The 20,897-nt window shown below is 44.8% G+C and overlaps 1 protein-coding gene across 1 annotated transcript; it reads left to right on the forward strand.

Moving 5' to 3' along the window:
• The first annotated feature begins 237 nt into the window (after nt 1-237).
• On the forward strand, nt 238-20,172 carry LHX2 (LIM homeobox 2). Its single transcript, XM_085239441.1, has 5 exons — nt 238-1,159; nt 3,928-4,133; nt 4,622-5,004; nt 12,090-12,295; nt 19,379-20,172. Exons 1-5 carry the CDS (start codon nt 932-934, stop codon nt 19,664-19,666), a joined length of 1,311 nt encoding a protein of 436 aa, XP_085095567.1. The 5' UTR covers nt 238-931; the 3' UTR covers nt 19,667-20,172.
• Nucleotides 20,173-20,897: the final 725 nt, after the last annotated feature.

Below are 20,897 nucleotides of genomic sequence, written 5' to 3' on the forward strand. Positions count from 1 at the left end.
GGCAGCCAATGGCGGCGGGGCAGGACATGATGTCAGAGGGGCTGTAGAAAAGGCGCGGAGCCTCGCGCGGCGCCCGAGCTGCAGACGCGCCGCTCGCAGGCACCGCGGCGGGCGGCGGCTCCGGCTCCGCTGCCATCGCCGCCGCTTCTGCTACCGCCGCCGCTTCTGTTCTGCTGTGCTTCTGCTGTGCTCCCCCGCGGTGCGGCGCGGCCGCCCCCCGCCAGCAGTGCCCCGCCAGCAGCCTCCTGGGCCCGCGGGCCGCGCCGCTTTAAGGAGAGAGGGGGGCCGCCGAGTGCCCGTCCCATCTGGTGCCCATCCAACTCTTCCTCCTTCCCCTTGGCTTTTTCTTTTCCCAATGAGCTCCAGCAGGCTGGGGGAGGAGCGGGGGAAGGAGCAAACTTTGCCCCTGAGCTGCTGCCGCTGCCAGCCCTCTGGACTGTGAGTGCGTACGGTGGGCACCCGCCCCATCCTCCTTGCAGCATCAGCCTGCTCTCCGTCTGCCGCTCCCTCTCCCTCGCTTTCTAAATTTCGCACAGTACGATGTAGGGGCTGGTCGTTACTCTTTTTATTTCTCACCGAAGATGGTATATTTTTTTTTAATATATATTTATCTTATTTATTAATTCCTCCCGATCGTAAGCCTGCCCAGCCTCCTGCCAGCTGGGCCAGAGCGTAAAGCCTGGGACTGCACCTGGGGCGATGAGCCCTGCGCTGAAGAAGCCTCCCGGAGGGATGCGCCGGGGCCGCGCAGCAGCCTAGCTCGGCGTCCCGGAGCGCGCAGCGCCGCTCGGCCCCTCTCCCTCGTCCCCTCCGCTCGCCTGCTTTGCACCCCGTCCCCTTGAAACCTCGGATCAGAGCCTGCGCCCCGCTCCGGAGATCTCCGCCGCGTGGAGAGCCCGGAGTCCGAGGAAAGACGGGGCGGCCGTGCTAGATGCATGGGGGAGGGCTCCGCTTAATGCAAGTTCTGGGCTCCTGCAGGGACCCCGACAACTGTCAGTGGCAGCAGCAACTCGGGGCCTCCTCCTCGTCTTCCTCAGCGATGCTTTTCCACAGCCTGTCCGGCTCGGAGATGCACGGGGTCATCGACGAGATGGATCGGAGAACCAAAAGCGAAGCACCGGCCATCAGCTCGGCTATAGACAGGGGAGAGACCGAAACGGTAGGAGGCAAAGGAATGGGAGAGTCGTTCAACTCCCTAAACGTAACGAACCCTTCAAAAATACAGCTTTTCCTTTAAAATAACAGATCGGGGGGAAACGTATGCAAAATACTAAATCGGAAGAAATTTAAGCATGAAGGCACTCCAAAAGATTGTGTAAAACCACGGGGAAAGGCATGAAACTGTTAATTATTAATAACATGCATAGTAATAGTAACGCTTGGGTGGAACAAACGGTGCTGCTCTTGCAAGAAACAGAAAGCTGGAGCAGCCTTTTGGTAGCGTCCAAGCACGCCTTCCCTTCCCCCAGCCAGTCCGGCCTTCAAAAGTTTTTAGGGAGAGGCAAAGTATGCTTTTGTACAGATAACGTTTGGGCACAGCAAAATTTTTATCTGCAGAATGGAAATAAATACCAGAGAATCCAATTCGGTGTTGTTTTTCAGGTGAGGTATCTACACTAAAGTAGACATTATAGCATAGAAAAGAAAAACCCAAACAAAAGCAAACAAACAAATAAGCAAAACAAAATCCCCAAACTTCAACCATCTTTAAATCATAATTTCTCGTAGTAGGAAGATCCATGAGCACTGGATTTATGAACTTGGTGAACGGATCTGGAAGACGAGTTTCAGGGAAATGGATGCAAATCTTTGTAACTTTACCACATCTTATCTTATATCTGCTGGTGGGCAGTGCTTTTAGATGATAAAAGGATGCATCCTTCGAGCCAGAATTAAGCAGCAAAGTGGAAGAAATTTTATAAGAATATTAATTTATCTGAGTCAGTATTTATCGTATACTTTTTTTTTTTTTTAAGAAAAAATTCTGGAGTGAAATTATTCCATATTTTATTAACTCTGTCCTGTAAGGTGATGTGCAAGGAGGGTGTCCGATCATGGCTTTTAAGACTTGATTAATGTGTTACTTCTAAATGTTATGTAGAAATGTACCTAAAAGTGACAGTGAGATTATTTAATCCCGAAATATGGGCTAGAGCAGCCTTTGTACAATAGCATGATTTCTCATGTGAACGGTTTGGGGTTTTTGTTGTTGTTGTTGTTTTTTTAAGTTAATATTTCTGCATATAATTAAACAATATCAAGTATTCTTCACTGGAATAAATATTGTGGCGTGATATTTTTATCTATTGATATAATTTATTTGTATTCACATGTGGATGTAATGAATAGTGGGATAGAACTGGATTCTTAAATACCAATTCTGGGCATCAGAATATTTTTGTTACCAGATAAGCAAAGCAGAAAAGTTGTGTTTCATTTGAAGTTGATTTATAAGAAACTACTTCTTGTGTAAAACAATCCCCAGTCAGAGTTCAGTTCATGCCTTAAAGAAATTAGGCATCAGTGGACTCGTGGCTATCGTAGTGCCGTCGTTGTGTTTACATGCACTTCTGATAGTGGAAATGCTGTACTGCAAACAGTGGTGCTCACAGTGATGGGGTTTTGTGATCTCTGGAATTGCTGGGTGGATGCAGTCGGTCTCGCATGTGCTGGACAAAAAGCTCCGTTTCATTTGGGTCTCCTGTTAGCTGCATTTTCTCTTCTTGCTTTGCGCAGGGACTTCAGGCTCTAGAGGAGGTAAAAGTAAACAAACAGATTTCCACCCCCCCCCCCCTTCCCGAATCAAAACAAACTGCGTGTTTGGGGGGAAAAAAGTATTTGGAGTTGTCTTGCACAAGGACAAGTCTGCAGGGTGGTTTTGAGCTGAGTGCCATGATAACAGTAAGTTTAGAATGAAGTGGCCAGCAGTGCATTGCCAGACCTGCCGTAAATACTGCTCTGCTCTGCACCTCTCGTCTCCAACTCTGTGTTAGGGTGCGGGGCGAAACACATGAGAGCACGTAAGCGGTTTCCGATATTTTTTTCTTTCCTTTTTTTTTTTTTTTTTTCCCTCTTGGTAGGAGTTGACAGAATATGCATGTATTTGTTTTTCTTTCTTTCTTTTTTTCTTTTTTTTTCCAGGGGGTTTCGATTGGATTGCGATTTGACACTGAACTATTAAATTATATAGGGGTTACATTTAGTTTTATTGCTTCCAAGTTTATCCCAGCATAATCTAAAGCACTCTGTTGTTTCTTCCCGCTTTATTTCTCTCTATTTCGTTTTCCCGATAAAACGTTCTGCACCTCAGATTTAGTAACGCTCGTCTTCTTCACAGTTTTATTTACCGATCCCTCCGGTGCTTTGGGTCACGGCAGCTTTGGGTGCGTTTGTTTGGAAGCAGCTTGCAGGGAGCTGCGTCTGTGCCACTGTGGCTGCTGGGGGTTTGATCGTAATTCACTTGGAGTTTTATTGCTAGGAAAATACACACGCGGACACGCTCCACATATACGCACTCACGGAGTATTAACTATGCTGATACTCTCCGTGTATCCATAATAATCAAATTTAAAATGAACTGTCTGCGATTTTCCCTGTTCTAATTGTTGCACCTGGCTGGTGAGGAGCATCTTTTCTCGTTCCTGGGATTGGCAAATTCATAAAAGGAACCAAAAAAAAAAAAAGAGAGAGAGAAAGAAAGAAGTCCTAGGTCTCATCCGGACGCCTCCCAGGTTCCTTCTTGCTGCGTTTCCCCCTCCCGCCGGGCCGGGCAGTGTCTGCCCCCGGGGAGCCGCGGGGCCGGACCGGACGGAGCCCCACGGCGCGCGCTGCGCTGCAGCGGGGGACACGCGGCCGTGCAGGGGCGGGGAGCGCAGCAGCGCCCGAGCTTCGCCCTCTCGCTAACGGTCCGAAATTGTTTTCCCCCAGCAGACCATGCCTTCCATCAGCAGTGACCGGGCTGCCCTGTGCGCCGGCTGCGGGGGGAAAATCTCCGACCGTTATTACCTCCTGGCTGTGGACAAACAGTGGCACATGCGCTGCCTGAAGTGCTGTGAATGTAAACTCAACCTGGAGTCCGAGCTCACCTGCTTCAGCAAGGACGGCAGCATTTACTGCAAGGAGGATTACTACAGGTACAGCCCGTCCCGGCGCGGGAGCACCCGCTCGGACTTCTCACGTCCGGTCCTGGGGGCTGCGCGAGGGTCGGAGGGCGCGGGGCCCCGGGGGCGGGCAGCTCCCGAAGCGCCGGCGGGGCGAGATGGCGCGGGAAGGGACGCGGCTCTCCCTGGCTGCGCGCGGGGCGGGGAGCAGAGCCGTACCGGGAGGGCTCGCCGTCCTCACGCGTGTCTCCGCGCGGGGCCGAGGACTCGAGGCGCGCTGTCCGCCCGGCCGGTTGCGGGCCCGCCGCCGGGACGGTTCGCGGGGCGGGGGGCAGCTCTCCCTGGCGCCCGGCCGCCGCGATGCCGGTGGTAAGCGGCCCCGAGGCCGCTGGCGGCTCTGTGCGGTGCCGGCTCTGTGCGGCTCCGGCCCGCGGCCCCTCTTCTTCTGCCTTCTCCCGAGCAGACCCGACGAAAAGCGGGATGCGCCTCTCACCGCCTCCTCTGGCCGTTCTGTTTTGCAGGAGATTTTCGGTGCAGAGATGTGCGAGATGTCACCTGGGGATTTCTGCCTCCGAAATGGTCATGAGGGCCAGGGATTTGGTATATCACTTAAATTGCTTCACTTGCACCACTTGCAACAAGATGCTGACCACCGGCGACCACTTCGGCATGAAGGACAATCTGGTGTATTGCCGCCTCCATTTCGAGACTCTCATCCAGGGGGAGTACCAGGTGCATTTCAATCACTCGGATGTAGCCGCTGGGAAGGGCCCAGCGTTGGGTGCAGGCTCTGCCAATACTTTGGGACTGCCTTATTATAACGGCGTGGGGACTGTCCAGAAGGGGAGACCCAGGAAAAGGAAGAGCCCAGGGCCTGGGGCAGATCTGGCAGCCTACAATGCAGGTAAGAGACCCCATCTTCCCCCAACAACAATTCAAACGGTTTGTTTCTGTTCACTTCCAAGGGGGATTTCCGTTTATTTTAGCTTAAACCGTTAATAATAGTTTAGCTGCAGCATAATTATTGAGATCAAGTGCTGTCAAACTGCAATTACAGAAGCTAATATGTTAGCATTTTTCACTTCAGCTGGAAATAAAATGTTTTGAAGCAAGGTCATCTGGTTAAGGAGGGGGAGAAAGGGGGGCTGTAGCCTGAAATAAAATCTGGAAACCAGAGATTGTAAGTTAGCACTTCAGAGAGCTGTGAATTTTCTTTAGTAGCTACAACCTCAAAGGCTGCTGATGAGTGAATGATTCTGTCCTTCTCCCGAGCTCTTGCGCCTCGGAGTTTTGGAAGGAAAAGGAGAGAGAGAGGAGGCACAGGGGCGGCTGTTTCCCGGCAGGTTGGGCTGCGGTGCCCGCGAAGCCTGCAGGGGCTGCAGGAAGCAGGTGCTGCCGCAGCCTCGAGTCTGCTCCTGCGGTGCCAGGCACGGCTGGATTTGTGTGCATCAGAGGTGATTCAGAGGAGTCAGGAAACTCACAGCATCTCCGTTCTCTGCTCCGAGTCTCAGCCCCTTCCTCTTAACTGAGAGCAGCAGTAAGAAGAAAGTGGGCAAACCCGGCGACAGTCACAAACCTGTGGACTGCGCAGGAACTCCGTGTCTCAGGCTCTATGCGCTCAACTGCCAACTTTCTGATGTCCTTCCTCGTTTAACCTCCCCACCATAACAGCACTGTAATTCTGTAGGTAAAGGAATTCGGGCAGTCTCCTGCCTCCCTCCTTCCCTCGCCAGAACGGCCGCGATCGCCGGCGCTGCTCCTTGTGTGCAAAAGGGAAAAGTTCTTGGACGGTAGAAAACGCTTAGAGCTCGGTGCGGTTCGAACTCAAGGCGGAGGTGGGGTTTCTTTCAGACCTGAGCACCCATAAGCTGTCCCGTTAGGCCCCGGGGATGAAACTCCTGCGCCCGTTTCGTTGTGCCACTTCCGTATTGTTTGCGATGTTTCCCGTTGTTTCGAGCGCGTTTTCTTTTCCATCTGCGGGGCTCAGATTCGTCCCGTAGGGCTCCCGTCCTTCCGTCGCGTTTTGCCTCCCCGAGGTGGCGCCAGATGGGGGGAAGGGGGGGCGCATCCGGGCCGGGCAGCGGGCAGGGAGGGAGAACGTGTGGGGAACGGGGAGCCAGAGCCGACGGTTTGTGCTGAAAATGGCAAGGAGAAAAGGAGCGTCTCCGAGCGCCAAGTACGCCTCAGGAACAAAATTGCCACCTATCGTGCATTTGAACGATAGCTGAATAATCTGGAAATCCGTTCAAAAATCCGTAGGTGTCCCAGTGGTGAAAGGTGTGTGCAACTGCGAGCTTTCAAACGTTCAGAAAATGTGCGTCCTGCCCGTTTAGAAATGTTTCCTTTTCGGAGGGATTCGACTGTAATTGCCGTTCCGCTGTCTCCCTGTGCAGGGCAGATGTTCAGTTTCAAAGGACCTGTAACCGAACCGGCGGCATCTGTCCCGGCTGGGAGCAGCCTGAGAAAGCCCTGCCGCACTCTGACCTCCCGCAGGAACCGTCCTTAAATGTACCTTAACAAATCGTTCAAAAATAATTGCCCTCCCGTTTTGCTTTTCTAATTTTGGGTTAGACCCCAAACTGAACTGAACTGAAGCTTAACAGGTCTTCGAGGAATCTTCAGTTTCTCTGCTGAAGCTATTTATCTACTTAACTGCTTACTAAACCAATAATCAATTAATTTATATGGTAATAAGTGCCATTGAGCTTGGAAATCAGAGCGGGTGTTCTGTTGGTTTAAAATTTCACAAAGCAGGAAATGATTGCAAAGCCTTCTATTTTGTGTCTTCTAAAGGAGCCCGTTGAAAAGTGCGTGATGGTTTCTCTCGAGTTATCTTTAATGGACCTTCTCCTTCCCTTCTGAGAATTGTACTAGGAACGAACAATATTGTCCTTCGAGAGTGTTTGTTGCTGGTAATTTGTGTAGAATACTTTGTGTAAATAAATCTACACCCAGAGGTGGTGGGAAAAGGGGGACCCGTAAATACAGCCGGAGTTGAGATGGGAATTATTTCGTAAATAGCAGCAAACATTCATCTGCAACGTGAATTGGTCTGGCTCGCTGCCTCTTTTTTTTTCTACTTAAACGAAACGCTGTTTGCACGGGGACGATGAGTTCTGGATGTGGATGGAGCCTGACAAGTGGAAAATAGCTTAGAAGGATGCCGAAACTTCAAAAGGTTTCGTGTTTTTTTTTTTTTATTTCCCTCTCCTCCCTCCCTTTCTCCCCCCCCCCCCCAAAGTGTGTTCTGTGATCATCATTCCTTTTTTCACTTGTTGGGTCGGATTTTGATGTTTTTTAGTTTTTTGGTTTTTTGGTTTTTTGTTGTTGTTGTTGTTGTTGTTTTATGTCAGTAAATCAATGGCTGAAAACTTGCTGAACACAGACGCACCTGTAAAGAATTCTGAACGCTCCCTTTGTGAATTAGGCCCCAAACCTCCCACAGCTTGCTATATTTTATTCATATCTATCTGGTCTGTCTTTAATATGAAGACAGTAAAATATCCCTTAACATGATAGACATAGAGGCTGGGGGCGGCACGAGCTGATAAAACACTCGTGATCTGTGCAAACAGCAAAGGTGTCGAGAAATATTTCCTTCCATCGCTAGCTGCGTGCTGCAGGGCGTTGCGGGGCGTTGCGGGGCACTGCGGGCCGAGCCGCTCCGTGTGGCAGCGCGGGGCTCTGCGGACTGCTGCCCTGCAGGCGCCTTTGCGGAAAGTTTTCTCTCGACAGAATTCGGAAAAGCCCGGAGCGTTTCGCCGAGCTAGTTTCTCTTTTCTCTCCTCACGTCCCCCGGGACAGAAAGCTCAAAATAAGCGTTCCCGCGGGTACAATTGCAGAACGAGCAAACAGAAGCCACAGCTAAAATAGGGGACGTTTCACAGCAGTTTCCTAAGAAAAAATGAGAGTTCCGTCCTTTCCCTCCTCCTTTTCTTCCCCTCGCGCTCCGACGGGTCACCCCGGGCGCAAGCAGCCGCTCTCCGGGGGGCACCGCCGGCCCGGGGCTGCCGGGGGCTCCGCCGTGTGCCGGGCGCCGTCCCGTGGGCTCCCCGTGCAGCCTCCGCCCGCTCCGGGCCCGGCGGGCAGTGCGGATCCGCGGCCGGCCGGGTTAATCGCGGAGCGCGGGGACCGACGGCGCGCTCGCACCGGGCATTCAGCGCCATTCAATTGGCTTAATTGAGGGGAAAAGCCTCCGCGGCCGGCTCCTCCCGCAGCGCCCGGCCCGGCCGGCTCCCGCCCTTTGTCCGCCCCGGTCCGGGCCGCTCTCTCCCCCTAGAGGCGCCGCGGGGCCGGGCCGCCCTCGGGGTGCCGTGGCGGGGCCGCCTTTCCGTGCCCCTCGCTCTGCGGCCCCGCCCGGTGCTTCTCGCGGCTCCGCGCACTGCGGCTTCCTTACGGGAGCCGAGTTAAATTGTAATCCCGGTTGTGATGAGGGCTCCGGTGACTGAGTGTCCCCTCCTGCCAGTGGGGAGAACGGCTGCTTCCAACCCCGCCGTTTCTCCACCGAGTCCTTTGAGCGCTCCTACCCAGCAACAAATGGGGCCGCGGCCCTGCCCCATCTTCTTAACCCAAGTTCTGTCTCCAGGCAGAGGTCTCTTGCAGAAGGAAAGGGGTGCATGTTCCAGAGCCATGAGAATGGCGAGCTGATGCGTGCTCCTAACGTGCCTCTTGTTTCATCATTCTGTCAGCATCAGGATTCGTTTGCTTTCTTTTTGGGTAACTTGACGTGTCAAACAAAGGACTAAGAAGAGAAGTTCTTCCCAAGGAAATTCCTCTTTCCCATCTTCTTCACGTTCCATAACTTATCTACCTGCTAGCAAAGCACGTGCTTCGCTCTGACTCCCAACACACACAGTCTGCTGATCGGAGTGTGAAGCAGTGTCCTGAGTTTTCTTCTTCAAATAGTATTTACTGTAAGGAGAACAGCGCATCCCTCTTTGTTCTCACGTTGTTGGTTTTAGGGACAGTTGTGCACTTTATTCTGTAGAGGATATTTTGATCACCAGTATCAAACTTAGAGAGCAGGACCCAAATTCTAGTGATGCTCTCAGTGGACTTCATTTTCTGTGGCCAAAAGGACATCTGTGTCACAATGCTGTGGTGAGGCTGTAAGCTGAGAGCAGCCAGGGGATGGGAGGGCGATGGTCTGGTGTGGGACTGTTGGGGGTTGTGGGGCAGAAAGGCCCTAGAAATAAATGGTCTGGGATCTAAAAGGCACTTGGCACCGCTTCAGAATTTGTTTTATCACAAAGCAGAAATGAAATGGTTAATTTAAAACTCTTCAGTTTGACCTGAATTTTGCCAGTTGTATTTCTGAAATTCCCAGCATGAGTCCTAGGTACTGCAATTGAATGGGAATTGTAAGCATGGGTGGTTGAGCAGTTCCTTTGGGAGACACACAGGGATGCCACGAAGGAACAGGGAGCACGTGCCTGAAAAGCAGCGGGCTGCAGGAGGAGCCTGTGTGGTGTCTGACATCGTGGCATCCTCTGCAGAAACTCCACTCCGCAAACCTCCATGTGCTTCTGTACCTCCACCCCTGCAATGCCCATAGACATGGCATGTTGATGCAAGAGATGTAGATCAGATCAGATCTAATAAAACAGCATTTTGGAGATGGTGCCAAGTACCACAACCACGTGTGAGATTGGTGCTAATGTCAAGCTGGGTGGTGCCTGGTGAGGAGCAGCTGACACTCTCACGCACTTCAAAATCTGCTTTGTGACTTTCTTCCCAGCAAAGGACAAGAGTGGTGCATATTTACTGCTATTTTAGTATTATTTTTATTAAGAATTATGAGAAATTCATAGAGCAAATTGCTCATTATCAAGTAAAGGCTTGATGAAAAGCTGATACCCTCATTCCCCTCTGGGAGCATTTAGAATCAAGTCTATTTTCTTGGGTCCTGACTGTATCTCATTCTCTACAGAAGAGGTTAAAATCCAACTACTAGCAGCCATAGCATTTGTTTTGTTGCATATCAACAGATCTCAGTCCTCCAGATAGATATTTGGGTGCATTTTCTCCTAGCTCTTGGCCTTGTTATTTCTGGAATTTGGAAGCGTTTAAGAGAACACAGAGATCTTTTCTATTCCTAATATATGAAATTCTGTATGTTTAAAACCTAATACCATGTTGTTCTACATTTCCATAATACCATTTGCTATAAGCAATGTAGTTTCAGTTATTCTTCACTGTATTCTTCAGAGGAAGAACTTAGCTGTGAAGGAGTCTGGGACTGGTGGGATCGCTGCAGCTTTGCACCTTGGATCTCAGTTCTTCAACCGAAAGACAGATCTTGCTGCACCCTGTCCAGCTCCATGGATACTATGATTTTACAATCTCCTTTTGTGTCTTACACCTTCCAAGTTCAGGTGCTCCAGTCCTTCCATACACGACAAGAAGCAGAAATGCTTCTTATAACTAGGAATTTGGCATCAGGAAGATAAGTGCGAAGGGTTTATACAGATGTATGCACACACACATTTACAAGTACAGCACAATTTTTGTCTTTTTTTTTTTATTAATTGTAGCAGTACAGAAGCACAGAGATGTTGTAGCACTGAGCTCTCGCAGGCCTCGTCTGTACTGCACCATAGCTTGTAAAAAGTTTTTGAAAAGCTGAAGTTCACAAAGCAGCTACAGTACATGCTGCTGAACTGCTCTCCGTTGTATCTCTTTGTGTGTTTTTCTTATAAGTACACACATTTAATATAGGTTTTTAAAAATGCACACCTTTCAGAAATCGTAGGTATTCAGCAGGGCTGAAAAACTGATAAATAGTATGAAGTTAAGTCAGACTACAAGTATATGCCTGTCCATGAGATGTACTCAGTTGTAGCGAACGAGCTGTAGTGGATAACTGAAAAAACCCTGTTTATCTGCTTAAGAGTTTCACCAATAATTCACATTTTGAAATGTGTCTGTGAACAGGTTTTTTTGCATGCAACACAGAACAGACATTAGTGAGTTGTCATTACTTTTAAAATAAAACTTACAGGGAATTAAAAAGGAGTTGCAGATATTGGTGCAGAAAAAGTAAATTAATGACAGCTTGTCAGAGCTAATTTTTAGATAGATCCATGATTTTTTTAGTGAATCTAAGCTTGGTGCTTAGTGTTTTTTTTTTCCAGAGTTTTTCTATGGCTTGCTGCATGCACATATAAATCAAGATTGAGCCTTCCGTGAGGCTGTTTTGCTTGGCATTCAACATGTAATACAATTGGATAATTACTGCAGTGTTCCTTGGTCACAGAGGTCTCTTGCAGACTTTAATTTATGCAAATGTATCAGTCATTCCCATTCAGTGATTCAAAAGATTTTAATAGAATCGATCATTCAAGCTATTACTTTCAAATACTTAAAGAGGGAAATATTAATAATAAAAAACTTTTTTTTTTTTAATTTTAAATTTGGTGAGCTGCTGATATATTGTATTAACAGCTTTACTTCTCGAGCTAGTCAAATTATAATTTGCTGTCTGGTACCTACAAACTTTATTTCTTTTATAGTGTTTCATTTAATGGTCTCTCTTGTACTCTACAGGGTTTAGTTTGATGGAGGAAATAATTATAATTTTAACTGGTCTGTTCCATCGAGGTTTAAGTGGACTCTATTGTGCAGCTTTCTTTGTACATTACAATGCAATTTATAGTGATACAAAGTACATTAAAACACTTTACAGAGTTGAGGACAGCTACTGTCCTACAAACAGAAAGTGGAGGAAAGGCTGTGTGGAGATGGAGGAAAGAAAAAAGGAAACAGACTTGACATTTTAAAAGCCATAAAGAGGCAGGTGAGGGTCCTTGCAGACTGGTTATTGTAAGGGAAACATAGAAGATGCAGAAATGGAGGGGAAGGCAAGTAGGGTTTGTACCAGTACAATACATGCCATGGTATGTTATTTTAATTGCTGCACTCAGATGAACTGCAAACAATGTTGGTCACGGAGCAATAGATTTCCACGCCTTTTCCTCTTGTTGCCTTAAGCTTTAAGCTGCAATGAAAACGATGGTGACCACCTGGATAGAGACCAGCAATACCCCAGCAATCAGAAAACAAAGCGTATGAGGACATCATTCAAACACCACCAGTTGCGGACAATGAAGTCATACTTTGCTATTAACCACAATCCTGATGCCAAGGACTTGAAACAGCTAGCTCAGAAAACTGGCCTGACCAAAAGAGTTCTTCAGGTAAGAAGAGCAGTCTTTTGTCTTGAAAAGTAAATAAAATATCGAATTTATGTTTGGAATGCTGTGGATTTTGCTTATCCTCGAGTTTTTCATAGTCATTCATACCTTCTGGGAGAATTCAGTTTAATTCTACAAAGTACGAGAAAAGTTGTTTAATTTCAGCTTCCCAAAAGCAGATCCCTTACGTTCTAATTTTTAATGGCAGTGGTGAAGGTATGGGGTCTGCTTGTTTTCCTGAAGTTAGTTAATTCTGGTGCATGGTTCGACTTCTGATCTGCTGCAAGAAAAAGTAAATTATTTCAGTTAATGTAAATAGGTTTTAATTTAGAAATTAATGTGAGCAGTTGTCTTTATAAGAAAGTAATCTGGCATTTGGATCTATTTTATCTGGACAGGGAAGATCTCTTTTCTGTCAAAATGCAAGAGGACATATTTAATTTCACAAAGATACATTTTGTTTAGTCATAGTGTAGAGCTTAGAATGAAAGAAGACTGTTTTGAAAGTACTTTTCCAAGTAGGAGGGTACGTGTTCTGTTTGAGTTATTATGGGAAGGAAAGGCAAGAATATCAGTTGGCTCAGTTCCATTTTAATTTATAGTTCTATTCAATAAGTTAATTTTAATGGGCACTTATTCAATAACTGTGACTGGAGATAAATTTAGGCATATTGGAGCTGTGATGCTCCAGGATCCAGAACTGAAATCCTTAAATTGATCTTAATAATAGGAAAATAAAGACTGGGGGCCTTGTAGAGAAAGCTAGAGCTCAGAGATGGACTCCTGGGGAAGCACTGTGGATAGCTCTTGCACGCTCACAGCCAAATGGAGGGCAGTAGACAAAAATATAGAAAAAACTGACCTTACTGGAGATATTGTGGGTCTTCCAGAGTTAATACCTAAAGGATTGTAGGCTTCCTAATAAAAACTGCTAATAAAAGACAGTGTGTAATTCATTTTCCTGGCTAGATCCTCCAGAACTGGATTTTGTTTGTTTTTATGAAGCTGATTTGCGGTGGTGGAACGGATTCCTCCTTCATTACTGGTGCACATCCTGGCACTTGGCGCAGTGTCTCTTATAGCGGCTCTCCTTTATCCACGCATGTGCAGGAAAGGATTTTCAGCATTTAGCTATCATTATTTTGAAACTTCTTCATTTCATCATCAGTTTGCACACTTCAGTAGTATCTGCTGTCTGTTACAGTGTATTCACACCTGAATTACCTTAGAAATTTCACATAGTGTGTGAAGAAATCACTTCTGTGTCTGGAAAACACCTCTGTCTTGGTCATCTTTCTGTTTTCTTTCCTCAACCTCCACCACCATCTGACTTCCATCTCTCCTTTTATTTCACCTCATAGGTCTGTCCTTCCAACTGTTTTCTAAGACATTTTATCCGTCCCATCCTCCTTATTTACATTTCCTCATCTGCGAAACTGAACTCCATGTCTCCATTAGGTCTCTGTTTCAGTTTCTTGATTGCTTCTGTTTCCATATTAAATACATGACAACTTCCTGATTTAAGGTGTGCTTTTTTTTTTTTTTTTTTTTTCTTTTTGGTGCCAATCCCTTACAATTTCACTAACTTTTTTTTCATGGTTTTGATAATTAGTGTTTCACTTCTTTTACTTCCACAGTTACATACTCCTTTATCTCTGGGTGCCTTTAGATGAAGAGAGTTGCAAGGTAATAGTTGGTGGTGAGGACTGCACACAGAGGATGATCTGTTGGAGGCACTTCAAGAAAATGTCTCAGAGTGACACCTTGTCTTGTATCGCTTGAGTTTTCCTGTCTGCTGGGAGCATTCTCTATTTTATACTCTGCTGGTGTTTGTGTTTGAAAAATAATCTGGGCCATTTAAAAAATATTTATAAAAAAATATTTTGGAATGTTTGTGCCCAGTTGGTTTATTTTTAACCGTTGAGAGCAAATAATACGGTCTTGTGAGGCTGTGGAGGTAATTTTTCAAACACTGAAGCTTACCTGTACGAGTTTCAAGGTTGCTCCTTGCTGGGGAAAACTCTTCATGATGTTGGTTACTGAGATAGTGTCACTTGTTAATTCTTCTGTGCCAGAAAGGTTGGCATTCTATCTGTGTCATTTATTGAACACAAAGTAATTCACTGACACTATTGATCTAAACAAGCATCATTTGTATTAGTCTGTCTTACATGTTAGAGGCGCATGGACTCCCAAATGTATGCGCACGCATTCCAGCAGTGAGAAATTCTCTCACTGCTCTCAGTTTTCCCTGTGTTGTTTCTAGGTGTATCTGTAAGCTCTTTTATTTTCTGTATGTTCAGATTTCAGTTCAGCAGATGAAGGATAATGACTTCATATATCATTAAAGAATGTATTTTAATAGAAAGCATAAGGTAGCAGATGAGGTGAAAAACAAATTCTCTTGTTCTGAAACCAGTGGGATTTCTAAACACACATAGCAGAGTTCCTAATATTTTAGGAAATGGATGTAGAGCCCTTAATGTAAAGGCAGTACCATATAACATGTAATGAAGGTGGTTTATCTGTAAATCAGAACGGAGTTTGTCCATCTTCTTAATGATCTGTAATATCAGACTTGGAAGACCTGACTTCTGTCTTGCCTTGTATACAATCAGTCATCAGCTAGCCAAATCCAGAAGCAGAATGGCAGGGAAATGTAACATACTGCTTCAAGAATGACGTTTCCTTCAATGGCCCTGTAATGCAGACTATTTTCCTAAAGTAACCACATTAGAATTACAGTAAGCCTATTTATACTTCTACTCCCTATTTGATTTATCTCAACTCTCATTTAGCCTCATGTTTGCAATTTAATGCAACTGCAGCTAGGGAGCACAAGCCCATTGCTGTGAGCTATCATTTGTAATTAAAGTGACCAGTTAATGGTAAGCCAAGTAAACAGCATAAATGTTTCTCATTTGGAATTGATCTTTATTTTTGTGAGTTCAGAAAGTGAAGGTGGAAGTAGGTAGACGTAAGAACATAGGATTTGCTGGCCGTAGCAATGTGTACCTCCTCCTCTCTACCCAGTCTGCAATACAATTACCCGTGGCAGAAGCAGTTGAGGAACATGAACCACTGTTTTTCAGTGGTGTCTTGTACACTGCTTATCCTTTGGAATCACTCTCCAATAATGTTGCTATGAAGACCTCCCAAAGGCTACTGCACACATTTGCACTTTGCAAACTTTCCAGTACTCGACAAGTACGAAAATTTTCTCAATCATGCATGAGTTTCCTGCACTCCTCTGTGGTGAAGGTTTGCTTGAGGTCAGCATACTGCAGACAACTTACTGAGACTTTGTTCCTATAATATCCTACAGTTCTCTTTCAACTATGCACTCAATAATAGGGACAGAACAGCCAGAATGTGTGTGCAGTGACTGAACAGTTTGCTATGTGCTGGCACATCCTTTACATTTTTATTTCTACAACCAGCATATAACAATTGCAACAATGGAGACATTACAAAATTAAGTTATCTCAGACGATTACTTGGCTTCATTCATGACAGTATCAGAATTCCTTACAACACTTAGCATATTTGTTATCAATACTTTCCTTTCTTATGGAGATAATATTTTATTCCCATTTTACAATTGGAGAATGGAGACAAAGAGAGCTGTGCAGATCTCTGAAGCACTAGCATAACATTTTAACTGCAGCACCACTCTGCCTAGCTGCTGAGTGCCCAGCAACAGGCATTCAGCTCTGCTCACCAGAGTGTAGGAGCATCAATGGATCTCACAGCTGCTTTTATTTTTCACTGGGAGTTTTTAATCCATATTTTTCCCCTTTGATTTGAAATAGCTCAGCCCTATAATGATACAGTTGGACAGAAAAACACTACGTACTTCTCAATGATTTTGTTTATTTTTTCAGAAGGCCAGATTCCTAATTGTGTAATTGATGTGAGTTAAGTTCTTCTGGAACAATTCTTTCAGTTACGTATATTTGGATTATTATTTTTTTTACTTCAATGTAATGCTGTTCCAGGTGCAGCACTGCTGCCATTCTGCACGGGGCAGCAGTCCTGCCTTGGCAGCTCCTACACGCTGCTTTGCACAGCTCTGAGTAACAGTGCAGAGCAGCAGAGAATCAGGACTGCATTCCTACAGCTCAGAAGACAATGGTTCCAATTCTTTCACTGCTTTTCAATGTGAAGCCTTTGCTAAATACTTCTGTATCTTAACTGCATACTGGAATATCACTGTTACAATAGTTATTTTGTTATTCATTTCTGTAATATAACACAGCATTTTCAGAATTTCAGCTGAGAAATATTTAGATGCCTTTTCAGTAATAATACAAATATTTATTGTTAGACAAATTTAGAGAGCTCTGTAGTCATTAGCTGAAAAACCTTGACAATAACTCAGTGAGGAAGAAGGAGAAAGGGTCATATGATCTATTTTTTTTATAATGCTTGCAAGAATATGAAATATTTTCTATGCCTGATGTGAGCTAACACTATTAAAGAGAGGATGAACCATCTCCCATACACAGCTCCTGAAAGCAGCATTAGTGGTTGAGAGGCTCAGGTTTAGTGGAAGATAGAGGGGAATACAGAAGCATCAACAATCTTGCTCATTTTCTTCCTACATTTCAAATCAGAATCAGAAATAATACCATAGAGTTTTTTGCCCTGCCAAAGTTAAGGAGCAGCCGGACTGAACAAAATGCTCTTCTGCAGTTTCACATACTTTACACAAGAAAATTGTCTGTGAGTAGGAATGGAAATTTTACTCATATTTGAGACTTTTACATATGCAAACAGGTATATTTTCAATAAACACAAATGTAAAATTTTGCAGAGCTATGTGTGTGCACAACTGGACTAGTGATTTTAAACGTCATACACGTGATCCTTTTTGAAAAGGGTATTTTAAAAAAATCAAACCAAATAAATTCATTTGTGGGACAAATATAAATGATCTCTTATTGAAAGGCAAAACAATCCCCAAAGTGATAAAACTGCGGATTTTTACCATTCCTACTCATTGGTGATTGAGACTTTACAGCTTGAATGACCAGAGCAAAGTAATTTGGTTCACCTGCACACCCTGCACAGGAGGTTGGCTCAGAGCCGTGCAGTGGCTCTTCCACTTCTCCTTCTTGCAGGGCTCTGAATGAGCAGCCATGTGAGAGGAATGTGCTGGCTGAGAATGTTTCAGGCAAAAGTACTGCATTTATTGTTTTCATACCGCATCACTGGCCTTTAATAGCATCACTGCTATAACGGACTGCTTAAAAAAATTATATTTTTGCCAGTGCTGATCTAGGAGAAGGTTTTGTTTTCTTGATGTATGTAAAACCAGTATTTATTCTCTAAGTGTTTTAACAAAGGGAGCACCGTCATAAACTGCTTTGAAATACTAAACTTTCAGAAACAAGGACCTGTGGAGGTGTAAGTTATGAATGCAGCTCTCATGACCACCACTAGAATCAGTGCCTGAGAATCATTTCCTTGTGGCACAGGTGGGAGAGAGTGCAAGAGAGTGTGTGCACTTACAGACCCTTGGCTGGGGGTGACGGCTTTCCTGAGAAAAAGCAGGAGTGCGAAATAGGGGAAACTTGGGGCTGACCATCCGCAGATGAGAAACAAACCAGTCAGAGGAAAAGTGGTCTGAGACGTCTTCATCAATTCTAGCTGCAGCTGGTGAGATGAGAGGAGAAAGAGGAGACTTCACAGGACTGCAACTTTGTTGTGTACCACTCCTCTGCTAGCAGTCTAGCTTAAAGCAGATCTTGCAGCAGGAGCTGGGCTGGTCAGAGTTAGAAGTCAGAGTTTCTGTGTAGGATGTTGTGACCACATCACAGCCTTGTGAGCTCTGCACACTTATTTTTCCTGTATAAACCACGGGGGAGAAATCTGATGGAATAAGGCTGAGCAGGTACTTTGACTCTCTCAGTTCCTTTCTTTGACAGACACGGAGATGATGAATTTAATTACACCTGGAATTGAAAGATTCGATCTTATTCCTTAAATAGGTCAATGTGAGAACAGTGGGATCAGCACTGAGTCAATTATAAAGAAGGTGGCAGTGACAGAAGGCCTCCTGATAAACAAGCACTGTGAAATTTCGGGCTAGTTGCAGCAGTAGAATTGGATGGCATCAACAAGTTGAATATGGAGTATTTAATGACATTCTCAAATTTAATCCACATAATATTCTGTTCCTAGATTTTGTGTGAGTTTCAGAAATAAATTTTATTATATCTATTTTCAAATAGGTCAGAAAAGTATTATATCTTTAAACAAATTCTGCACGGAGAGCATTATTAACTTTGACCTAAACGCTGCAATTTAACTGAAAAAGCTGAAGTCCTATTTTTGTCCTTTACATATAGTTAGATAATAAATAATGCAGGAAGTAGAAATCTTGGAAACAATTTTGCTGTATATGGATATCACCTATTCTGAAATCACATTTTTTTAATGTAATGTGAGTGTTTAATACCACTCAAGATACTTTTTCAATCATTATCCCAGGATGGAAAAATTTAAAATGAGCGTGGCATAGGAGCTGAAGCATTTGAGAAAGAAGAGTAAGAAAGAGAGGCAGAAAAAATGAGAGCCCTGCTGAGGCTGAGGCATGAGAATGCTCCCAGGAGAGCTCCTGGAGCGCGGGCAGGCAGGGCACTGCAGGCCGGGTCCCTGCTGCGTGCCGTGGGAGGCAGACTTGAGATGTGAGGTGCTCAAACCCATTAGTTTGTATTCATCAGATGCCTGATTTCTGTCTCATCCTGAGAAGTACTTCTGGGAGTGAGAGAAGTTGAGCATTTGCAGGGGCCCCCAAACCTATGGGCATCTTCACATGCAGCCTTAGCATGACTCCCCTCCTCCCTCCTCCACCCGTTTCTGTCCCAAGCAGACTGATTACACAGAGAACTGCAGGAGAGGGAAAGAGGAAGGCTTCATAGGCATCCAGAGGACACTTTTCGTGACTGGGGCTACTTTTCTTACATGTTACCATAAAAGCATCTTCCCCCATTCAAGCTTTGATGAATTTGTGAGTTTGCTTTTGCTTTTCTAAACACTGCAGCTCTTTAAATGCTACCCTGTTATATTAAACTATTTCAGGTTTGGTTTCAAAATGCTCGAGCCAAATTCAGACGGAACCTCTTACGTCAAGAAAACACAGGGGTGGATAAGACTTCAGATTCAACACTCCAAGCAGGAACCCCATCAGGTCCTGCATCAGAAATATCCAATGCCTCCATGAGTCCATCCAGCACTCCCACTACCTTAACGGACTTGACTAATCCTACTATGCCTACTGTGACATCTGTCTTGACGTCAGTGCCCGGAAGTCTTGAGGTTCATGAATCCCGAAGTCCTTCACAGACAACTCTTACAAATCTTTTCTGATGACTCTTAATAATTTCTTTAAGAAAGAAATTATCCTTAGTTGAAATTCCAAGTGTATTTTAATAGAGGCTTTGAGCAACTGACTAACCACCATTAGGATCTCTCCTAAGAAAACAGAAGGAAATTAGTGTTCTGGTGTTACAGAGTATGGACTGAAGAATAACTTGGAAGATCTATTGCAACACAACATTTGTGTAACTGTACAGTTTTGTGGACTGAGCAAGGGAAACAGCAATTAATTTAAGTTGGCTAAAGCTTCTGTATTTTCAAAGACTGCCATGTGCCTTATACACTGTTTTATCTACATACTTTGAATTCCATGTCCACTTCTCTCTTTTTCTCTCTGTATATTTATGACCAGGGCAAAAATGCTAAGAGTTTGTTACTTTGAATAGTCCTAAGTCTTTCATTGGTTGCTTTGTTGTTTTAGAAGTTTAAAGTCAAAGTCTGTTTGAATACCAGAATTTGTAAAATCTAACCAATAATAAAACCACTTATGGAAACTACTTCATAATGGCTACAGTTACGTCTAATGTGAGTTTCACAATCAAGATAGGCTGATTGTATTTAAAAGGATTAGAAAATTGCACTTCAAACATGATATCTGCCTAGAATAACTCTAATGTGATGTATACATTTCTTCTGTTCCTGAAGTATATATGGGTGAGAAGTCTGCCTTGTGCAACAGTCTAGCTATTTTCAGTATAGAGAAATAAATGTTAGTTGCAGATAGAAATCATCAGATACTGTTAAAATTCAAACAGACAAAATATACTTAATTTTGTTGTGTGAAGAAAGCTTGACTTCAGCTGGCATTTATGAAAGCAGTCTTGCTTTAGCACAAGAGATGCTTGTCCCCTTTCACGGTGGAGGCAGGCGAGGTTCCTGCCGGCCGTGCGGCCACCAGCGCTCTGCTACAGAGGTGGCATTAGGTAATATTTTCCCTAGGAAAAAGACAGAAGTATTTCAGGTAATTTTACAAAATTGGTGGGCAAAAATGAGGCAAAAGTATGTTTTACAACGTCACAACCTTACATTTTTTGTAATGCTTTGAAGGAATAAAAAGCCAAGGAAGAATATGACATTATCAATAGCAGTAAATGTGATTATTCCTTTAACTACTATGAACCTTTCAATATGACTGAATTCATTCTCCCGGAGGAAAAAAAAAATGCAGAATATAACTGATATTTTGAGTTCTTTTTCCTATTGTTCTTAAAGATGCTTTTCT

The sequence above is a fragment of the Meleagris gallopavo genome, chromosome 19 (assembly GCF_905368555.1).
Source record: "Meleagris gallopavo chromosome 19, MGAL_WU_HG_1.1, whole genome shotgun sequence".
In the NCBI taxonomy this organism is placed as follows: domain Eukaryota; kingdom Metazoa; phylum Chordata; class Aves; order Galliformes; family Phasianidae; genus Meleagris; species Meleagris gallopavo.

Excerpts from the sequence above, each read along its gene's own strand:
- LHX2 (XM_085239441.1), top strand. The coding sequence starts at position 932 with ATGCATGGGGGAGGGCTCCGCTTAATGCAAGTTCTGGGCTCCTGCAGG. Across the intron at positions 4,134-4,621 it reads TGCAAGGAGGATTACTACAG|GAGATTTTCGGTGCAGAGAT; the intron begins GTACAGCCCGTC and ends TCTGTTTTGCAG. Across the intron at positions 12,296-19,378 it reads TGACCAAAAGAGTTCTTCAG|GTTTGGTTTCAAAATGCTCG; the intron begins GTAAGAAGAGCA and ends AAACTATTTCAG.